Below are 22,972 nucleotides of genomic sequence, written 5' to 3' on the forward strand. Positions count from 1 at the left end.
GCTCAATGCCTATCTAAGAGTTGAAACATACATATACTATGTTGTTACAAAATTAAACTTAACTTTTGTATCAACATACAAAGATTTATGCCAATGAAAATCTTAAACCTGTATCTATATACACAATTTTGTACCAATGTAACAAAATATAACTTCAATTTTGCATTAAAATATAAAGATCTTTACTAATATAAGATTGTGGCTATAAAATGCTTTTGTTTAAGAGTAGATTTAATAATCCATCTCTATTTGTCTAATTTCTTCTAATGTTAATATATTCCCCTTTTTTTCTTTTCAACCTCCTTCCCTCTACCTAAGAAAGAAAGAGAAAAGGAAAGGAAAGATAGAGATCCCTGAGTTTGAGCTCTCTGTTTTGTTTCTTCCATGTCTGAGACTGTAATTATTTGTAACCTTCCCCTAAAATGACAATGTATCTATTATTCATAAAATAACCAAAACCATAAGCCCCATTTTAAGGGATTGGGATGAAGGGCTTCTTATAATTGCTTCTTGCTGAATTGGGCTAAGAATTGTGTTTGGCAGCCCAGAGGGAAACTGGAAAAATGGATAAGTCAAATGAAAGCTGGTTGGCATCATTAGTTGACCAAGTGCTGAGAAAGTTCAGGGTTTAACTGAAGTCCTGGCTGGAGCAGTCTGGAAGGCTGAATGCGCCAATGTCATTTGGGATCAGCAGTCCTTTCTGAAGTCGTTCTAGAAGCATGTCTCTGGAAATAGTATCAGTTTGAGGCAGGATCAACCAGGGAGCTGCAACAACAGGTCTCAGAATCTCAGCATCCCTGAGGATGAGTTATGTCAGGGCTGCCCTTTCGGTCTTTCTGTGAACATAAAGCTTTTTGAGGTAATATATGTTTCTATATTAACATAATGTATGGAACGTACACTGTGCACAGATCAGTTAGAGATAAATTTTTGCTCCTTGTGTGAGCAGGTGAAAGACAGCTGTCTTTCTTTAGAGTCACATTGGTGATTTAATCAAATTGTAATACATCTTCATTTGTGCCCTACGAAAGGATGATGGCACAATGAATCTCTAGGACTCTGTAGCCAACAAGATCCATTGGCAGAGCTGAAGTTCTGGCTGGAGGCATTTTTATGTCCCAGCCAGTTCAGGGCTCTTCCCCTAAAGAGGGATCAGCAAATCATGTTACCTGTCCTGGTTGGTCTTCTTGATTTCTTTCTTCTTGTCTGCAGCCAAGATCTTGAGGAGGTCTTTCTCTATCAAATCCTATCCTTATTACTTTGGAAGGAGTCCAAAGACCTTTTTTTTTTTTTTTTTTTCCCTGTTAAAACAAACACAGATTCTCTCAAAATAGCATGTCCTTGGTCCAGCAAAGAAAATCATCGCAAGTATGGACTGATTTAATCCAGCAGCCCCCTTTTGATTTAGGTCTGCTCTCATTTGACCTCTCACATATAGGGTATGTAATACCATTAGAATGGCAAGTTTATAACCAACTTCATTTTGATAATTAAAACAATTATTTTTATTTATTGAGACAGGGTTTCTTTGTGCAGCGCAAGCTGGCTGACTGGATATGTTCTGTAGATTGGCTTGCCTCAGTCTCATAAGGCCAATTCGTCCTTGCTTTTATCTCCCAAGGACTGAGATCGAAGGCCTGGATTTATTTATTTTGTTTATTTATCTCTGTACCCTTGAAAACATTTATATCACTTTTCATTTCTTTCTCCCTCCCTTGGAGATTACTATCTCTATGGATAAATATACTTATATCCCCTTTCTCTTTATATAAATTAAATATTCTTCTCCATATTCAACTTAACTCAGCCTAATTTTCCTGCTCCTACTCTCCTTGTGCTGTGATGATTGGAGTGTGCCTCCATGACTGGTTCTGATAGAGGAAAAAAAATGTAATGTAAATCAGATCTTGTCACTCTGCTGCTTACAATCCTACAGGATGTCATTTGCCGAAACAACTCTTGCCAAGCTGGGGAACCTGAGTTTGATCCCCAGGACTTACATGGCTGAAGGAGTAAGCCAGCTCCCAGTGTTGCCCTTTGACCTCCACATGGACACCACACGAACACACATGCACACAAAACCAAAAAAAAAAAAAAAAAAAAAAAAAAAAAAAAAAAAAAAAAAAAAACTGCAGGAAGGGACTTCCCCAGACATTTCCAGAAAATATCAGAGACTCTGTGTTGGGCAGAGCTGGTGCTCTGGAAATCGAATAATCGTGAGACAGAGTTAGTTCAGGCTACCTGTCTTGTCTGTCAATTACGGAGTGCTGGCCACTGAGATCTCCGGCCCTAATCTGCAACCCCAGCTTTCTTGCTAATAGGCACTGTGCAGTTTGGGGGGCTCTGAAACACAGCACCTGCCACAGCAAGTCAGCAGAACCCCTAACACCTCAAATCTAATTGCGCAGTTAATACAGCCTCACCGGAACCAGGAAGGACTCGGGCTGCAGCCTGACTCGGCCATCTCCTGTGAGTAGATATAAGAAAGAGACAGAAAAGGTGTTTGGAATTGAATGGAGACAGAGACCACCCAGGGAAGGAGCACTGGGGGAAAGAGGCTGGCTGAGAAATATGAAGCTTAAATCTCAGAGAAGAACAAAGATGGAGACTTGGAAAAAGTTTTCAGATTTTAAGTTCCCTCTGCGGGTTCCAGGCACCTCTCACTCAGTCTTGCAGCCCCAGGGTGGACACTGTTTATCATCCCTTATGTAAAGGACTTTACATAAGCCTTCAGCTCTCTTAATGCTGAAGTCCTAAAAACAGAAGGACATTTGCTGAGCCCGAATTCATTCAACCCCTTCTAACATCTGTCAGCTGTTGGCTCATGCAGAGTTCCTGCCCTCAGGGGTTCCTTTCCTGATAGGGAGACTTTACTCCTGATAAGCGCTGACTAGCGTGAGGGTGATGTCACAGTGACCAGAGGAGGGGGCACCCCAGCAGGTGGTCATGACCGGCCTCTCAGCAGGCAGTTTTACTACTTATGTTCTGTGATTGGGTCTTGCAATGTAGCTCAGGCTGGCCTCGAACGCAAGACACTCCTGGGTATTGAAATGAAACGAAACGCTTGCAGCCGGTGTGCTGCTCCGCCCAGCAGCTTCCTAGCGAATGCAAGACCTGCAGTAGCCATGCACTCAGTAGGCGCTTCGCGGTGCGCACCAAAGTCAAGGCGCAGACCACTGCACAGGCGTCTACTCCCTGGCTCGGGCACGGCACGCGAGCTCGCGAGGCGCCGCAGGGACGCGCACATCCACCCTGCCTTCCGTGTCCAGCTGCGTCCAGCTGTGACCCCGCCCCCCGGCGCCGCGGTTGGCTGAGGCCCGAAGGCCTGCGATTGGCCGGGCGCAGCGTGGGCGCGAGTTCTGATTGGCTGTGACGCGCGGCCCCGCCGCCGCCCCGCCCCGGCCGCCGCGCCCCGCGCCGGCCAGTCATTGGGCGGCGTGATCTCGCCGCGATTCCGCGGCCGCCGCTGCCGCAAGCAGAGCGCAGCGGGCGGGCCGGGCGACGGGCCATGGCGGGCGCCGAGGACGCGCCGGGCCGGCAGCCGGAGCTGGAGGAGGACGAGACGGCAGAGGGCCGGCGCTGGGGCGCACAGCACGCCGGAGCCCGTGAGCTGGCGGCGCTCTACTCGCCAGGTAGGACGGGCGGAGGGCCTGCGGTCTGATGGGTGTTCGGCGCTGGGCCCGCCCCGACCGAACCCCAGGCGGTCCGAACGCCTAGACCCTAACCCATCTGAGTCCCCTGGATCCGAACCCTATTCCATTCAAAGATCCTGGATTCGAACACTAACCCATCCGGAGGCCACGGATTAGAACCCCAGCCTATTCGAACCTCACTTCGACCCAACCCATCCGAACACTTATGGATCCGAACCCCAGCTCACCCGAAATGCCAAGATCTGAACTCTACCCAGATCCGAACTCCAGCAGCCCATTTGGACGCGCTTGGATTAGAACCCCACTCCATCAGAACCCTAGCCCCATCCTAACCCTGCCCCCATCCCAATCCCAGCTTCCACCCAAAGCGAAACTCCAGGGCTTCCAACTTTGCAAAGAGCACTCCCAGATGTAGGGACCCCAACCAAAGCCCTTCCTACTCCGAGCTATGAGGCTTTGGGGGTTGCAGAGATTTAGGAACAGCCCCAATGCACCTGCGCACCCGGAGTCCTAGCCCCAGGGCACCTTGGGCAGTTTAGGAACCCCACCCTGGCCTGCCTTGCGTCTCCATAACCCAGTTCAAGGCAGGCTTCCGGTTCCCAGGCAAACGAACTTCAAACATCTCAGCCGCAGGCACTGCCCTTAGCCACCTAAACTCAGGCCGTCCTAGGACCCCCCATGTTAGATGTCTGCACCCTGTGCTTTTTTTCCAAGACGTAGGTTACAAACTGATTCTCCCTTCTGGGACTACTCCAGCTACTAGGTCCCCCGATTTGGATTTCAGCTGCAGAGCGTCCCAGGAGCTCTTCCCCCAAGCTCCATCCATCATGGTCCCTGCTTCAGTAGCTGCAGTGAGCTTATCTCTTCCCCCTCCCAGTGGGACCGGCAGCCCTCACCTCTTACTGGTAGATTCTCTGGCAGCGACTCAGACCCTATTGAGTCTGACTCTGTCCTCTCCCACACCCACACACTAGCTGCTCAGTAGGACTTTTTGGGATACCCTTGTTCCCCAAGCCTTATCACCACCCAGAGCCCCTTCCCCCAAAGCCAGGTCCCCTCTCTGGTTTCTTTGCTCCTTGATATGCTCTTACCCTAACTAGTGCTGGCCTCCATCCTGTTCTCCAGTTCCCAGGGAGCCTCAGCAATCTCACCGCCTGCCTGGGTGTCCCCAAGGGGTTGAGAAAATGCCTGTGCACTCCAGAGTCAGGTGACAGGCTTGAGGCCCCTCTGCCAGGGTGTCTCCATGAGTTGGTTTTGTTATCCAACATTCTATCCGCTCCCTTGGCTGGGCAGCTACAGGGCACAGCCCCGGCCTGGGTGGGGCTGAGGTTACTACCCTCTTGGCTCCCTGCCCTGGCTGGCGAACGTTTGATGCGTCTTCAACTATGAATGACACATGACATGGAATCATTTGCTTTTCCTCTTTGGGTCCGAGGTCAGTAAGGATTTTCCTCACCTTGGGTTTCCAGTCTCTGTGTGTGTGGTTTTCCTCTTGTCTTGGGTGTTTGGTCTGTTCTGCTGGGTTCTTGGCCCACACCCAAACACCCAGCCTCAAGACCCACTTCAATTCAGGAGGCTGGTGGCATTCAGAGTGGTTAACAGGATGGCCAGGGCGGGGCCTCTTCACCTGCTCACCCACTGTAATGACGCCCACTGTGTGGCTCTAGACCTTGTGATCCCTGTGATTCACCTGGCCAGCTGCCCTTCTCTGAGCTTGAAGCAAACCTTGTCTTGCTGGTCCTCAGGCCTGGGACTGAAAAAAAAGGAGAGGAAGGGTTCATAGTGGGTGGCTGTGCCCTCACAGCCTACCTTCTACTGGCCCAATTGTTTCCTCTTGCTTTACCCTGGGGGCCTTGCTCCTCCTTTATGACTCGCTATCAGTACCTGAAGAACTGCCACACAGCTTCAGACAGCCTCCTGGGGCCCCAAACCCTCAGTCAGGGCCTTCTTTCCTAACCTGGAGAGAGAGAGGGAAAGACTGGTCAAACTGGTTCTTTTCAAGTTCCTCTCAGTAGGTCTCCCTCTGTCTGTCTGTCTGTGTCCCCCACCCCCCACCCCCCAGCAGTGTGGTCTTAGAGAGAGGTGCCCTGACCTCTCCGGACCTGACCTGTCAAAGAATCGAGGAAATGGGCCTGAGGTGTATTGAGAACCTATTGATATATATTGGAATGAGTCCTTGTTCTCAACCCTAAAGGCAGGCAGGGGTCTGGAGAGATGGCTCAGCGATGAAGAGCCCTGGCTGATCATCCAGAGGTCCTGAGTTCAATTCCCAGCAACCACATGGCTCACAACCATCTATAATGGGATCTGATACCCTCTTCAGGCAGGCAGATGTATATGCAGCATAACACTCATACATTAAATTAAAAAAAAAAAGGCAGGCAAGACATGAGCTGGCATTTTGGTTTAGGAGACAGGCAATGAGCCCCCAAATCCTGGCAAGAGCAAAAGCAACAGGGAAAACATGAGGCAGGGGCTTGGCCGTGTATCGAGCCTGTATTGAGCATTATTGAAAGGACAGCATTTGAACACAGAGCTGAAGGGAGGAAGAGTGGGAGGGAAGGGCCTGTGAGAGTCTGTGTGAGGGCCGGAGAACAAGCGGAGGAAGGTCCTGAGGTGGGAGTGTGCCTGGCACACGTCCTCCGATGAGCACGAGGAACCTGTGGGCTGGAGCAGAGAGAATTCCGTGGGTCCCAGGACTGAGTTTTTGAGATTCCTGGGGCTGACAGTGGTTTGTGATTTGACAGCTGATAGCAGTACGTTAACAAAGATGCCATTTACTGAACACTGACTTGTGCGGGCATTTTCCTGCATGCTCTCATGTCTTGAAACACCAGCCTATTTACGGTTATGCCACTGCCACAGAGAGGCTGTCAAGGCTAGGCTGTGCATCTTTGACATCAGGGTGACCCAGGACCACCCTGTTCGTGTCTGTGGAGGTTTAGCATGGGATGGTAGCCCTCCCTGTCCCCATAGGGGCTACCCACAGCACCAGGACCAAGATGATGAGAGTACATTTCTTTGTCAGCTTTCACCCTGCCTGTAGAAGTTTGCCGGTTCTGTCCAGCTTGTTTGTGGGGTTGGTGGCAAACACAGGGCCTGGTGTGGGTGTATGGAACACCAAGCAGGGTGACCAGGGTGGGTGAGATAGAAGGGAGTGGTCAGGGGCTAACGTAGTAGTGACCCTGGCATTGGGCTTAGTTCTTTCTGTGAGGTGTCAGAGTCACTGAAGATTTTCCTGCCCTGTCTGCCTTTGTCAGCAAGAAGCCGGTAGCCAGGCTTGAGAGGAGCCTTGTGAATTTGACGGGTCCTTCCTTCCACCTTCTTTAGGCATGGTGGCACTCAGGGGCCATCTACAACCTGCCGCTTCATAGTTGCCCTGCTGTAAGGATGCAGAGCCTGAAGAGTGTGGGCCTGGCTGTCCATCAGCATACACAGCCATGAATGTTCTCTGCCTGGAGTTGTTTAGGACCACACGTAGGCCTGACGTTGGACCCTGCTTCATTCCAAAATGAGCCTGACTGAAGCCATGACACGGGCCTGGAGCCACTGTGGGTTGTGTCCTTGTCCAGGCCTAGTCTCGCTGCATTGGGCTGAGCTCTGACTGTCTCTACCTTAGTCTGACTTTCTCACCGGTCTTTCTCCCTATGGTCTCATCTTTTTATATCCCTGGCTTCTACTTCCTCATCCCATTTGTCCCCCTTGGTCTGGTCCTAGCCTCTCTGTCCCCCTTGTCTACTCTCTGTGGTGCACAGGATCTAACGGCCAGAGGCCAGCAGGAGTGTAGGTTATTTGAGGCAGGAAGAAGCTTGCCCTTTGAGGTAGGTGAGGCTTCCTCCCTTCCCAGGCTCCATACCCACTACACAAGCACCCACACAGGCAGGTAGCCACCCAAACCTGGACAGTCACTGCTACTCCTTGGCCAAAATCACCAGCTCCTATTGTTCCAGTCCAGGAACAGACTTTCAGGTTGAAGGCCAGGACACCTGAGTAAGCAACACCCCATACACACCAGGATCCCTTTGATTCTTGAGTAAAGGCCTCCCCTACCTCCCTATCCTGTCTTTATAAAGTAGCTCTGTTTAGGTCCCGTCCTTGGTTGGCTAGCCACATTGGTGGCCTGGGTCCTGATCCTTAAACAGTTATTTGGTATCCCATTGGGAGGACCGTCCTGGCTCAGGGTGGGGGGCGTGAGATACAGGCTGCATGTTAGCATGTCATGCATGCTTTCTGTAGGTCAGAATTGAGGTCTGTCTGCAGCCAGACCCAGGTCCAAAGTGAGATAGGTTTAGAAAAAGACTCAGATTTCAGGGCCATTCTGCCCAACAAGGTGAGAACTGGATGTCCCAGGAACCAAGACAGCGTAGACCTAGTTTCCAGGCAAGGACCCACATCCAGCTCTGCCTCAGTTTCCTCGTCTGGGTCTCAGGATTTCAGAAGCTAGCCAGACAGCCCTGAAAGCAGCTAGAGGACTGTCGAACCTGGGACCCCATGACCCTTAGGTGGTGGCTAACTGTCCGGCCTGGAGTGGCAGACGACCCTGTGATTTCAGAGCTGATGAGAATTAGGGATGTGTGTGGTTTTAAGTTTAGGTCACTTTTTAAGAAATAAGAGCAGACCTGACCAGTCCAGTTTGCAGCGGCGCCTCGTCCCCACACAGAGTATCAGCTGATGTCATCATTATCACTGTCATTGTTTGAGTCCAAGCCTTGGCTGTGATTCTACTCACCTTCCGTCCCTCAGTCCCTACGGATCACCAAGCAGGTTGGCAGGGAGAGTTCCCTGTCCCTTGTTTCCTCCTGGGTCCCTCTCCCCCACCCCTGGGGCTTCCTGCTTCTGAGTCCTGGGCCCTACCCACAAGCAGGAACCGGAAGAAGTAGGCAGGCTGTGTCTCAGAAACTGCCCGGCTGAGAAGGGATGGACTGCAAGCCTCAGGCCCAGGTCTGCTCCTGTGACCTCTGGGGGCCTTGCCCCTCCATGGCCTTGGTGTCCTCTTCTGTATATGGGCAAATGGTGAATGACCCTTGAGTTCTCCCCCACACCCCCAATGTCAGCCTTTTCTTGGGCCAGCTGCTTTATCTGGCTCCAACAGTCAAGAGTAGCCAGTTGTAGGGACTCAGGTGGAGTCAGATCTCTGCTTCCTACATAGTGCCGAGAATTGGGCACAGTTACGGTTTGTGATTAGATGTGCTCATATCCACAAGCATTTATTGGGTACTGACTGAGTGCCCGGGCCTGATGAGGGAACTTGGCATAGCCTGAGCTCACATTCCGGTCGGGCTATAGCCCTGGGTTTGTGGTTGGGGTGTGTCAAAGAATCACAGAGCAAGAAACATTTCTTCAGGGGCAAGGTGGGTGTGGGCAGCAGGCCTGGCTTGGGCCTTCATTAACCCCACACAGGAGCCTTCACTGAGACGCAGTGTAGTAGAGAATAAGGTGCAAACACTGCCAACAGGAGCACGACAGGTGGGTGATGGCAGAGAGGTGACCACAGCATCCCTCTGAGGCTGTCTCGATTTTTATCTATAGCCTCTGCTTCTGGGCAGGTTCTGGGTGCCTCGTAACAGCAACTGCCTGTTTGATGTTGAGCACCTGTGGTAATCACATTGTCCCATGAAGGGTCTCTGACCTCTGGGACCAGCTGCTTGGGAAACACGCACTTATGCGTGGTTTTATTTCTTTTTTAAAAAAAAATTGAAAATTAGTTGCTAGAAGAAAACACCTTGATGTGGTATAGCAAGGGGGAGGAGGTGGAGAGGGCAGCCCCTGGTATTCTAGAGGCTTGGCTTCTGTACATTTTTCTTCCATTTATTCTTTTAGTGGACGTGAGGATTTGTGCCACAGTATGGTGTTGTGGAGGTCAGAGGACAGCCTGTGGGAGTTGGTTCTTCCCTTTCATTATGTAGGTCCCGGGGATTAAACAGAGGCCATTGGGCTTGGCAGCATGTGCCTTTACCCTCCAAACCATCTTGCTGGTTCCTTTATATGTTTTTGTGTGGTGGGGCCTTAAGCAACCTTGTGCTCAGCTCCTGACTCACCTGTCCCTTGCTGTTTTCTTTTCTCCTTTTAAAAATGTTTACACATAGTTGCTTTTTATTGGGAGGGGGTGCATGTGGTAGAGGTCAGAGGACAACTTTTAGGAGGTAGTTCCCTCCGGCCATGTGTGACCCAAGTACTGACCTCAGGTGATCATGCTTAGGGGCAATATCCATTTCCGGCTGAGCAAGCTTGCCAGCCTTTCTTCTTTATTGATAGTATCAGTGACACGTTGCTCTCTGCACAGAGAGGCCATGATTGGGACGATTCTGGCTTGTTCCTGGGCCATGGACACTTGGATGATGTCCAGATTTTTGACACTTCCACCAGAGCCATAAGGAATGGCCCTGATTGTCCAGGCTTACATGTCTATAAACTGTTTGCATTTAAAATGGAATTCTCATGAACAAGTCCTTAGATCCTGCATCTTCTTGGTCACCTGCAGCCTTCTGGAGACCATACTTCTGCCTGGCTGCAGGCATCCAGATGCCAACCCTGGAAGGCCTTAATTTTCCAATGCTATTTCTCTTAGACCCTGTGGCCGATGGCCTGTGTCCTGCTACTTAGAGTCTGGGTAGACTCTGGATGTCTCTGGGCTGAAGGATCAAAGGCCTCTCCCTTCAGCTGATCTCTTACCTGGGATTAGATGGTACCAGGAAACCAGTTAAAATGCAAGTATGTCATTCAAGTTCCCACAGAAGTCCCCAGAAAGCCTGCAGAGAGACCAGCATTGAGGCCTGCCTGTCAAAGAATTGGTACTTTCAGGCTCAGCCTCTTAGGCGTGCAACATGTCCTGCTTTTGCAAATCCCTTTTCCTGGGCCAGGTGTGCTCTCTGTGAAATGGAAGCTTGGGGGTGCTTGGTGCATCCCGTGCGCTCACACAGCCCTTCCCTCCCCGCAGGCAAGCGCCTCCAGGAGTGGTGTTCCGTGATCCTGTGCTTCAGCCTCATTGCCCACAACTTGGTCCACCTCCTGCTACTGGCCCGCTGGGAACACACCCCCCTCGTCATCCTTGGTGTCGGTGAGTGCCTGGGGGGGGCCCTCTCCAGTTCATTTGCCTTTGTGCAAGCGAGCTCGTGAGTGCTCAGGGTGGTCTTGAGTCAGGGGCACGCTGTGGGAGCCCCACGTGCTCCTCTTGGAACACCCAATCAAGTGACGTGGTGACATCACCTCCAGTTCCTGTTTGCTGCATTCTTCTTTTGGAGTACTGAAATTCAGGCACCCCTACCCCGCTCTCTTCTCCCAGCTGTTTTCCAGGGCCCTTCTGTCCCCACTGCCATGTCCAGTGTGCTGACCTGGTGGCCATTCCATTTGACAGCCCCAACCTTAACATTCCCTCCTTGTCACTGTTCAGCCACACTGGCCACACTCTTGGCACATGAGCGCGCGCGCACACACACACACACACACACACACACACACACACACACACACACACACCTTCCTTTGGGGCCTTTGTACAAGCAGTTCACTGTGCCCGTAGCCCTTCTCAGGACTCTGTACTTTTGATCCCCAAGCTCTGCTGACAGCCACCTGCTTAGGTAGTTCCTCCATGATGGCCCCTCAGAGACAGCCCTATGGGGTATGGTGGCAGCAAGCCTTTAATCTCAATACTCGGGAGGCAGAAGAAGATCTTCTGTGGACTCCTGGCTAGTCAGGGCTACGTGGTGACCAAGCCCTGCCACACACTATCGACCTGAGCAACTCAGAAGTCAGATTTTTTTCCCCATTTCATCCATTGCTGTATCTCCAGCCTCAGGCATGAGCCCTGGTACATGGCAGGTACTGAGAATTCAGTGAGTTGGATGGAATAGGGGTACTGTGTACTAGGAAACCCTGGTGCTCCCCTTGGCCAGGCTGAGACTTACCTTCTTGGTGAGGAGCTGGGGCTGAGAGGAGAGACCTGCAGAACACTTAACCTGAAGCACACAGTCAGGATGCCCAACTGCAATCCTGGTTCCAGATGACTCAGTTTCCCTCCTTTTCAGCCGGTTGTCCTCTAGCTCGGGTATTTGTGCTCTTCCTCTCCTGAGCCTGGGGCTGGCCAAGGGGCGGTGGTATACCCTTGGTCCTACCTGGTCCTTACTGTGGCTTTGCTTCTCAATTCCGTTAAAAGCATTCTGTCTGCCTAAGCCAATAGTGTCCAGGCCTGCCAATCAAGCTGTCTCACGGTCCAGGGGAGAGCTAGTGCAGGGGAGAGGTTATCCTGCTCTGTGCCCAGGAGCCCAGACCCCTATCTCCAGGAGTCCCGTAACTCCGGACAGGAGTACTTAGCCCAGAGTTGGAGGCTCCTCCGGCCTTGGCTGGGCTGGCCGCAGCACACACATGTCCTGAACATTGAGGCCAAGGCAATGTGGTTTCCTGGGGCTGTAGGAAAAGCTGGGAGGATCCAGCCATGCTGAGAGGGCTGGTGATGGGGAGAAGGGGGAAGGTGATCTTACCTGCGAGAGCACTGGCCAAGGCTACCTCTCGGGCTGACAGTGCATATTCTGTAAGCATCTGCTGGGTCATGCCCGGAGTTGGCTACCTCCCTGACAGCAATATTGTCCAGAGCAAGATTCCAGCATTATCCTCTGCCCACTGGCCCTGGCCTGGGCTCTCCAGCCACACCCTCCCTGGCCAAGGGTGGGTGGACACCCTATAGTAGGCCCAGCTATGTGCCATACAGGCAGGTCACCATCTCCCCTCGATGCCTGACACCTGGGTTTCTGCAGCTCTCAGCCCCATCCAAAAGCTGTGGTGGCCAGCTCTCCCTTCTCGCCTAGCTTCTGGGCTGATAAGGGCAGGTAATCCCCTGATAGCGGTGTTTGCACAAGCCTCAATTGATTTAAATAGCCGTCCTGATTTGTCTGTTAACAGGCAGGTAGCCTCGAGGGCACTGTGCCAGCTCGTCTCTATCTCTCCCAACATTTCCCAATGCCAGGGGTAGCCCCGGAAACCAGAGCTTAAACCGTGTTCCAGTCAGGCTTGTGTGATACAATGCCAGAGAGCTAATCAAGATAACGCTGTGGTTATTACAGCCTGAGGGGAGGAGATGCCGAAGGAGGCTTGTTTCCAAGGCAGAGCAGGTGCAAAGGTCCTGGGGCTGCTGTGAGCGGTGCATCAAAGGAAAGAGGCCTACTGGCCTCTCACTGAAGTGTGGAGGGCGAGTGGGACAGGACAGGCGAGGGGTCCTGGTCTGGGCAGTGGGTTTGTTCTGGGTGTTGTAGGGAATCATTTGTAAAATTTCTCATGGGAAGATGATTTCTGGTGCTAGGACCTAGGTTAGCAGGTGGTGGTGGGTTTTTTTGAACTCAGAAGAGCTGGGCATTTGAGTTGCATGAACAGCAAGGCTGCTGTGGTGGCAGAGGAGAAACTTCCTGGGGAAGACCTCAGCTGGGCAGCAGGAATGAGCACAAGGAGCAGCCCGGAGAATGAGGAAAGCTGAGAGGGCAGCAGGCCTCAGAGAGGGCATCACCAGAGTCGGCAGCACAGCAGCCTGAGGGCGCAGCAAAGGGACCTGTCCCTGAAGGTCACTGGTGGCAGTGACTCTTGGGGAGAGGATGCCGTAGGTCTTTGAAGATTGTGGAGGGCAGGGGACAGCACTGAGGGCCAGAGGCCACACCGCTTGAGGCATCTGATTTAACCAAGCCTGAACAATATGGATGATGCTCGGGGTTTGTCTGCCTAGCCTTCTGGCCTCTTAGCTCCACACAGCCTTCATAATGCTGCTGCTGTCGCTGGACAGAATCATCCCTGTGCCCTTCCCAGGGTCTGCGGGGAAGGATGCTGACCAGGCCAAAGCCTCACCCAGGGTGACCCAGCCACCAGCCACCACCAGGGCTGGAACAAAGAGACGTCTGTATCTGCACCCTGCCCCCATTAAAGGAGCCTCATGGGCAACTGGGTGCCCTAGAAACAGCTACCAGGCTGCAGAAATTGAGAGCCTTTCCCTCGTGTGGCGGGAGAGGACACGGTCTCACTCAGATTATCCCGAACAGCAGTGCAAAGCATGTCTCTGTGAGTACCAGGTGCCGTCCACCCAACAGATGGCAAAACTGAGGCTCGAAGAGGGATACCAGGGTCAGGCCACAGGCAGCTGCCACTGGGATGCTTGTGCCAGAGCCCAGAGTTTAAACTTATGTGGCTAGTTTCTGGTAGTTAAGGGACAGGAGCCCTCAGTGACTGCATTTCCCAGACTTGGACATGAGGTTGAGTGGGGTCCTCTTGTCCCCACCCCCATGGGTGACTATAGACAGTCCTTCCCTGCCAGCCTCAGCAAATCTGAGGCCTCTGGGCAGGTGAGGTGTGATGGGGCTGTCACTGGCCATAAGAGATTATACTGTTGTAGTGGGTGGTGCTCTTTGATGATCCCCATCTCCTGATCTTCCTGCTTCACCTTCAGAGGGCTGGGTTTACTTGGTAGCAGTTTCTGCAGCCTTGGGATCAAACCCAGGGAACCCAGGGCTCTGTGTGTGAGATAATGCTCTCCCAGCAGTCCCTTGTAGGCCAGTTTGTGGTAAGGAATGGTGGAAGGAAGCAGGCTTTGTGTTAGTTAGCACCCAGTGGGGCTGCTCTGTTGTACTCTACTGTTGATCGCTTGCCTTTAGTTTCATAGCCAGTGTCCCCATCCTATCCCAGGGTCCTATCTAGGCCAGCACAATCTGGTTACCTGTCACGGCCCTAACTGAGGAACGTGGTCTGTGGAAGTTTCTCAGCCACACCAGGCTGCCTCCTTCACATTCTCCTCGTAGCTCGGACTGTCCTGGAACTCCCGATCTTCAGCCTCAGCCTCCTGAATGCTGGGTTCACAGAGAGTACCACTGCCTTGGGCCTCTTGCTTTGCTTTTGAGCAATGCTGGGGGCAGAACTCAAGCCCATACACAGACCAGGCAGGCGGTCTCCCTCTGACTCCGCACCCACAGTCTTGGCTGACTTGGGACACTGGTTAGAACAGGCTGCCTAGGAATCTGGGGTGTTGATACTCTCCTGGCTCATTTTGGTGTCAAGCAGAACAGGTCAGTGTAGCTTGCCACTGTGAGGTCACTTTGCCCTGGACCAGGGAGCACCTTCTGGGTTATTCCCCATGTTACCACCACCACCCTCTTTTTTTGAGACAACCTCACAGCCCAAACTTAAGTGAAGAGCAAGGCCCGCACAGTGCACTTTCCAAATGCCCTTGACGGTGCTGAGTATAGGAGAGAGACTCCCAGAGGAGCCTGGCTTGACTTCTTAATGCTGTTGAACTGTGTTCTGATCAGAGGATTAACTGCCCAGGACAGTTAAGGGGGAAGGAGCTTAACCACACAAACTTGGCCTTAGTCCACAAGGAGTAACAGAGGAGATACACCCAAGTCCAGTGTCCTGGTTTAAAAGCAAAAGTGTCAACTACAAAAAAAAAAAAAAAAAAAAAAAAAAAAAAAAAGAAAATGGGGAAAAAAATTATAATGTCAAACAGAAGTCAGGCATAGTGGTGAGCACCTTTAATCCCAGAACTTGGGAGGCAGAAGCAGGAGAAACTGAGTTTGAAGCCAGCTTGGTCTACATAACAAGTTCTAGGCCAGCCAAGGTTACATGGTGAGACCCTGCCTCAAAATAAATAAATAAAAAATAAAGTGTCAGTATTAGGGCTGGATAGGTAGTTCAGTGGACAAAGTGCCTGCTATACAAGTGCGGAGCAGAGTTCGAATCCCAGGACCCATATAGAAGGAACCCAAGTGTGTATAGCAGCCTGCCATAATCCTAGCCCTTAGGAGGTGGGGACAGGATCTCCAGGGCAAGCTGGCTCGCTAGACTAGTCAAAGCTGCCAGCTTTGTGTTCAGCCAGAGGTGAGCAGGTAGAGAGCCTAGAGGGACCCTAGTGTCACCGTTTGCACACCTGTCACGTTTGTACTAGACAGGCTGAGACCAGAGGATCAGAGAAGTTCAAGGCTAGCCTCTGTCTCAAAAATACAATGAATGTTCCTGCTGTCCTCGGCCCAAAGAATGGGGAGAATCTGTGTGAGCACACCGGCTCCTCCATGAAGGAGCACTGCGGCCGGGGTTCAGCAGAGGTCCCGTGAGGCTGTGTGTGAGGCTGTGAGCACTGCACCAGATGATGGGACAGCACGCAGCAGCAAAAGGGGAAGCGGCCAGTGCACGTGACACATGAGTGACTCCAGATGAGCTATTCTGACATCCCCTCACCCCTCTCCCCCTGAGCTGACTGACACATCACCTGTGGTCACCCTGTGATGTTGGCAGAGTTGAGCCATGGCAACAGAGACTGTGTAGCCACAGCGCCTGACAGCCGACTCCCATAGCTCTGGTTTTGAAAGTTTGCTGGCCCCTTAGATTCCGCATGAAGAGGAAGCTGCACGGTGTGGCCTTAGATGGTCAGAGGCGCAGTCTTGAGCCACATAAACCTGCACACCAGTGTGTGCTGCTTAGCACAGCTCTAAGCAGACTCGCGCCATGACTGGGGAGGGAGGATATTGTTTCATCCACACCCCAAGCCCAACATTCAGGACAAGAAGCCTGGACTCGGAGTCCCTGCCATGTTCCACCACAGGAGTCCAGTATTTCCCATAACTGTCAGGATAGCAGTGTTTAAATCTGTCATTGACCAGAGGCTGAGACTGGCCTCTGGAAGGATGCTGAGCCCAAATGAGGCAAGAGTCACAGCAGTGCTGTTAGTTAGAGATGGGGTCCCCACCCTCCCTTGCTTAGAGGCAATGTGTCTACACCATTCGTAGTATACAGTGGGTGCTTCAGTGATGCCCACACACATTGGGGTGCCAGTGAACAGCAAGTCCTCTCCCTGGCAGTGTCTTTACTGAGTAACAGGGCTGGCCAGCGCTAGGCAGTGGAGCCCTTCTATCCTCGGTCTCCCACCTGATGCTCTCCCCACTGCCCTGTGCTTGGATGGGTGAGTGGGGAGATGCGTGGGTACATGGGTAGAGGGATGAATGGATGGTGAGTGGGTGGATATTGGATAGGAAGTGGGTGGGTGCATGGGTGGGTAGGTGGATTTGTGGATAGGTAGCCAGGTGGATGGACAGGTACCGCTGTCTTCTAAAAACCCATCCTTAACAGCTGCCTTTAAACAGGTGGGTCACTAGAATTCCATTCCCACAGTACCCTGCATCCTTTCTTCTGTCCCCTGGGTAGTCTCACTCTCCAGGGAGGCATCCAGAGGTTCTCACCCACAGGCTTTATGGCACCCCAAGGCCTTGGTCCCCTGTCTGAAGGAGACGCTATTGCAACTCAGAACCTGGGCCTCAGACAACCAGTTTACAGTGAGAAATTGGGGGGTGGGGGTCAGCAGAGGGCACAGGCTGCAGCGGGGGTGGGAGGAGATTGGCATAGGGCACAGGCCTGCACAGGTCCTCATTCCCAGCTGCCCTCATAGGTCAGCCCTGAGGACCTACTGTGTGCCGAGTACTACCACATGGGACAGTGAGCCCATTGATGTTGCAGAATCAAGGTCCAGCCCTAAACCAGAGTCCTCAGTGCCAAGCCCAGAGCTGACAGCACAAACTGGCAAAGGGCAGCTTGCTTGAGGAGTGACAGGGGATGGGAGGAAGAGCTCAGATGCCTCGAGTAACTCAGGTCTTTGGAAGGGCACAGAGCCAGGGCCCTAAGCAGTGGATGAGAGCAAGCTGTCCACCTGCATCCTGGAAGGGCAGAGAGGAATGGCGAGGGCAGGGACTCAGAGGACAAGAAGCTGCAGGGAGCGAGGGGAGGGACACTGCTGGTCACTCTGCCTCAGTTTCCCCATGTGTACATGGATCCTGCTGTGCCACTGCCATGCATTTGATTTGGGCTCAATACTTCTCCCCCCAGCCTGTGGTTCCCCTCTGTGAGCTAAAGGTAAGGAAGTGACAGAGAGGCCACAGACAGAAGGTGTGTCCTGCTGAGACAGTACTTGATAAACAGTCACCACTGCATTCTTTTACATCTTCACCACTCCTGCCCAACAAGAAAATGGGACACAGAGATGTTAAGTAACACGTACAGTGTCACACAGCTCATGCATGATGGAGGTGGGAGAATGGTCCAGATCTAAGGCCTGTGGTGACTGTTGTGGGATGGGGGTGGCGGTACCCCAAGCTAGTTCTGAAAGCAAACAAAGGGAAAACTCAAATGATTGAGTCCATGATAAAAGCCAGATGGAATAGGTGGGAAAGGAGACATAATTGCAAGTAAAGAACTAGGTATGTTTGCTGTAGCCTAGGCTAGCCTCAAACTCTCTGGATCCTCCCACCTCTGCCTCCCCAGTGTTGGGATTCTAAGCAGCTCAGCGGAGGCCTTTTTAACATCTAGTCTGGGAAGGTGGTTATACCCCCCCCTACCTCAGCAGGTGAGTCTGCTCTACGCAGACCAGAACTAGGGGTGCTATGCTAAGACTGTACATTGAGCGGGGCTCCGGATGCTTCGCTTTCACAATGAATGAACAAATGAATAAACAAGCAAGATTGTGGAGGGATGGCCCCTGACAGGAGGGTCAGGGACATCTCTGCATGTCCCTGCTCTGGCTTACATTCTTATTGCCCACAGTTGCAGGGGCTCTTGTCGCTGACTTCCTGTCCGGCCTGGTACATTGGGGTGCTGATACTTGGGGCTCTGTGGATCTGCCCATTGTTGGGAAGGTGCGTATGCCAGGCTGTGTGACTGTCCCAGGGTTAGTCCCCTAACCTCTCAGAGCCTCAGCTACCCACACACAATGCTGTGTTTCAGAGACTGGACTGAAGATCCCTCTATTTGGTAACTGCATAGGAGGGCAGCCCACAGAGCCTCCTGAAGTCTTCCCTCAAGTCAGGGCAGCTCTGTGCTTGCATGTGAGCTGTAAGAGGCTTTCGGAGTTATGCAGAAAATTGAATCCAAACTAGACTCTCTCGGTCAGTGCTAAGTTAAAGGAGCACTGAGCTGGGGCAGCCATCTTTTCAGACTGGGCTCTCCATCTCTGGTTTCGATTTTCCTGGCTGAGTGCAAGAATTCTTTCCCCTAGTGGCAGCCAAACTCCCAGAGCGTCATTCCATTGGGCACCTAAAGCCAGTCCCTGCCAGGGAGATGGAGCCACTCTGGTTAGCCATTCCTGGGTCTGTGCTCACCCAGCACATGAAGCAGCATGTTTAAGCATGCATGAATGGAGATCCTGGAGGCTGCTCCCAGACACAGGAGCTTAAGGGCTAGTAGACAGGGTCCCCTTTGTTTTTGTGAAGCCTTTTCACCTTCTTCAGGGTGGAGGTTGTCTCCAAGGCCCTCCCAGAATGGGTGGGGAGACTGAGGCCCAGAAGGATTAAGAAAGGTCCCCATTGGTGTATTGAAGCCATCTTGGACTTCTTCCCGGGCAGGGTTTGTGTCAGTGGTGGGGTAGAGGGTGGAAAGCTACAGGAGCAGGTCCCAGGCAGCATGTTTGGGATCTGGAGGGCACCAGCTACCTTCAGCTGACTGGGAGGCTGGGCCTGTATCCTGTCCACCTAGGCCTTCATCCGGCCATTCCGGGAGCACCACATTGACCCCACAGCCATCACAAGGCATGACTTCATCGAGACAAATGGTGACAACTGCCTGGTAACGCTGCTGCCACTGCTAAACATGGCCTACAAGTTCCGGACCCAGAACTCAGGTGAGACCTGCAGTAGGGCTCCCAAGGTATGCGTGGGTGTCTTGTGACATTTAAAGTATTCTCCATTAGTAGGGTGCATGTAAAAGTTGAGTGTTTACCCTAAGATCACATTCCCAACTTGTCAGAGCATTCTCTGGCAACATAGTCCCCAGGGTCCTCCTTCCAACCTCCTCCATTTGACACATGCCCCGTGAATCACAGCCAGCCCAGGCCTTGTTCTGATAGAGTAATTAAAGAAAAGGCACACTATGAGGACTTGGGTGGGACCTGGTAGCCGAGAGCTGCCCCTCTGTGCCCATACCCTGGGTTCAATTTTAGCACTGGGGAAAAAAAGAAAAAGGCAAACTGTGGACTATGAGCGGAGTCCAGCAATGCCTGTTTTTGAGTCTGGCCCAGTGCTGGGCATCAGCTGGAGGCAAAGCCAGAACTTTTGGTAGCTGGGGACATCTTCCTTTGGGAGAAACAGGATCTGCCCATGGCCAGGGATGGGGTACTGCTGGGCCCACCCTTACTTACAGTCTCCCATCAGCCCCTTCTCCGTAGACCCACCTCCTACCTCTCCCCATCCTGTGAGTCAGAAGCCAGCAAGTGAAGGCCTCCAAAGGCTTTGCTTTCTTTCAAGTCGAATTCTATGGAGCTGTTGCACCCTAGAAACCCACAGGGCCCCACAGAGCCCACAAGTATCAGCAGGAATCAGAACCCAGCCCCAGTTGGCTGCAGAGTTCATGGTGGAGGCTGAAGGAAACTGGGTGCACTGGTACAGGAGCTGGCAGGCCAGTAGGCAGCTGCAGAGGTTCTGTGCCCTTGCCCTGCAGAGACCCTGGAGCAGCTGTACCCCTGGGAATGCTTCGTCTTCTGCCTGACCATCTTTGGCACCTTCACCAACCAGATCCACAAGTGGTCACACACGTACTTAGGGCTGCCATACTGGGTCACCGTTCTGCAGGACTGGCACGTGATCCTGCCACGGAAACACCATCGCATCCACCATGTGGCGCCCCATGAAACATACTTCTGTATCACCACAGGTGGGTGGTGCCGTCCCCAGGGTGAGGAGGGTGGGAGGGCATACAAGCCTTGGCCCACCCAGTGTTCTTAGGACACATATCTACTGAGCTCCTGTTACATGCAAGTATTCTTCTAGGTCAGGACCGTGAGCACAGCAAAGCTTCTTCCCTACTTCAGACACACACTCGGCTTACAATTTACTCCGAGCCTATTTACTGCCCTGGGCTTAGGCTCTCAGAGTGGACAAAACAGACAGAATGCCTTTGTGATTACTGGGTGGAAGGGCACACACCTTTGGTCCCAGCACAGAGGCAGACGGATCTCTGTGAGTTTGCGGCCAGCCTGGTCTACAGAATAAGTTCCAGGACAGCCGAGTGTGCACAAAGAAACCCTGTCTTGAAAAACCAGAAAAAGAAAATCTTAGTGTTTCGGGGAGGCTGAGGGAGGGACCTAAGCCCCCACATGAGGGAGGTCTCTGTGCCTCACCTTCAGCCTGTCTCCTGAGGGTATCCCACCCCAAGCAGGCTGGCTCTCCTCACTAGCCCCTGACGGTGTTTGCTGCAGGTTGGCTCAACTACCCACTAGAGGTCATAGGCTTCTGGCGGCGCCTGGAGGACCTCATCCAAGGGCTGACGGGTGAGAAGCCAAGAGCGGATGACATGAAATGGGCCCAGAAGATCAAGTAGCATGTCTGGCCTCTTGGTCGCCAACCTTCCCCAACCTGAACTGAAGCCATCTGCCAAATCCCGGCGTCTCTGAGCTACTGCTCCAGTCAAGAGAATTCCCCTGGGCTGGGCCCAGGCACCCCTAGCCCATCCCTAGTGACACAGAATACTTGAGCCACCGAGTTTTCATTTCTTCTTCTCCTTTACTTTCCTTGGGCCTTTCTGGCCACTGAGCTGCTCCAAGGCCAAGCGTGACTGCAGAGAGGAGCCCGGTCCTGCTGGCCAGCCCCATCCCCTGCTTCTGCTCTGCACACCTGCTCCCTGGCTGGTGTAGGGTCACTGACATGTGTGGTCTGTCCCAGTGATCTGAGAGTCCCCAGAACACTTAAATGTCCCTGGATCATGATCCTCCCTCAGCCCTGCAAACCCACCCCAGAGGCCTAGGTGGGTGGGCCACCCCAGCTGCCACTCAAGGGTGGCAGAGCTGAGCAAGGGTCAGGGCAGCTGGCAAGGAGAGACCAGAATGTCCCGCCCACACTCAGATACTCCCTTTCCGTTCCCCAGTTCTTCTGTCCGTGTGTCCAGCCACATCTGATCTCCCTGTGGAGACATCTTCATGGGCACAGCTCTTGTAAAGGGCTTGGTCATTTGGGGAGGGGACACTGTGTCCCTTCTGGCCAGTATGTCAGAGGAGGAAGACTAAGGCTTTTTTATTTGGTTGTTTTTTTAAAGGTGCTTGCTTGTCAATGTAAATAGTAGAAAGCCTTAATATCTTTCTGTAACATGGAGTAATATTTTAATGTCATGTTTTGGATGTATATAATATATTTATAACGAAGGAAGCATCTCCTTAATTCTGGTTGCCGTGTGGTGTTTCTGGATGACTGTATTGAGGGAACTGGCCGTGGTCTGAGGGAGGAGGCTGGCCCTGGCCTGAGGGAGGAGGCTGGCCCTGGCCTGAGGGGGAGCCTCTATCCCCCAACATAAGTGAAGTGGTCTAGATTTATGTATTTTATGTATTGTGTGTGTGTGTGTGTGTGTGTGTGTGTGTGTGTGTACACCGTGTATATGCCTGGTGCCCACAGAGGTCACGAGCCCATTGGAACCTTGGCTCTGAAGTCACTGGTGATGGAAATGCTGTGGGCGCTAGGGAAAAACCATGTCCTCTTTAAGTGCGCTTAACCAAGGGGCCATCTCTCCAGTCCCAAGTTTTTGTTTTCTGAGGCGATGTATCATCATATACTCAAAGTGACCTCACACTTCTTAAATAACCAAGGCTGACCTTGAATTCCTGACTCCCCATACTGTCCCAAGTGCCAGGGTCACAGGTGCGTGCCACCATTCACAAGACCTTTCACCCAGATTACCATAGAACAGCGCTGGCCCGCCTGTCCCAGAACTCCCCTTAGGGCCACCAGACTGATGGTGATGGAAGCCGACCTAGGAAAAAAAACAATAAATTCAAATAAAATCATATTGCAGTTTCCTTATTATAATTTCTTTTTAAATTTTTTGTTCTTTCAAGAGGCAAGGGCCTCGGTATGGAGCTCTGGCTATCCTGGAATTTGCTCTGTAGCCTGGGCTGGCCTTGAACTCACAGAGATCTGCCTGCCTCTGCCTCCCAAGTGGTGGGACCAAGGCATGGGCCACCACTGCCCAGCTCATAGTTCAGTTTCATGGTGTCATCTGTGAAAAGCTACTAATGAAGCTGCCTTGGAAAAGCAGGGTGCCATTTGAGCAGGGAGCTGGAGGAGGGGCAGAGGCAGCCTGGGTTGAACAGAATAGGCCCTTTGGTGGGACAGCGTGTACAAAGGCCCTGAGGCAGGTGCAGGCTAGCAGTTAGATGCTGGGGTGATGAGCAAGACTAGCCCACACAGAACAAGGGGACGTTAGAACTGTAGCTGTCCCGAAGCCTCACGCCACCTGATGGATTTTCAGAAGTTTATTTTTTGAACAGACACTCTAGTAGTGAACACTCATTCTGGTGTGTCTTCTGGTCAGGTTGTTCTGGGGCGCAGGCA

General features: G+C 52.3%; 1 protein-coding gene across 1 annotated transcript; it reads left to right on the plus strand.

Annotated features, from left to right (window-relative positions):
* The first annotated feature begins 3,469 nt into the window (after positions 1-3,469).
* LOC308426923 (plasmanylethanolamine desaturase 1) lies at positions 3,470-22,385 on the plus strand. Its single transcript, XM_080924907.1, has 6 exons — positions 3,470-3,632; positions 10,591-10,710; positions 18,207-18,298; positions 19,134-19,278; positions 20,094-20,306; positions 20,851-22,385. Exons 1-6 carry the CDS (start codon positions 3,509-3,511, stop codon positions 20,970-20,972), a joined length of 816 nt encoding a protein of 271 aa, XP_080781033.1. The 5' UTR covers positions 3,470-3,508; the 3' UTR covers positions 20,973-22,385.
* The last annotated feature ends 587 nt before the right edge of the window (positions 22,386-22,972 follow it).

The sequence above is a fragment of the Micromys minutus genome (assembly GCF_963924665.1).
Source record: "Micromys minutus genome assembly, chromosome: 11".
Classification (NCBI taxonomy): Eukaryota; Metazoa; Chordata; class Mammalia; order Rodentia; family Muridae; genus Micromys; species Micromys minutus.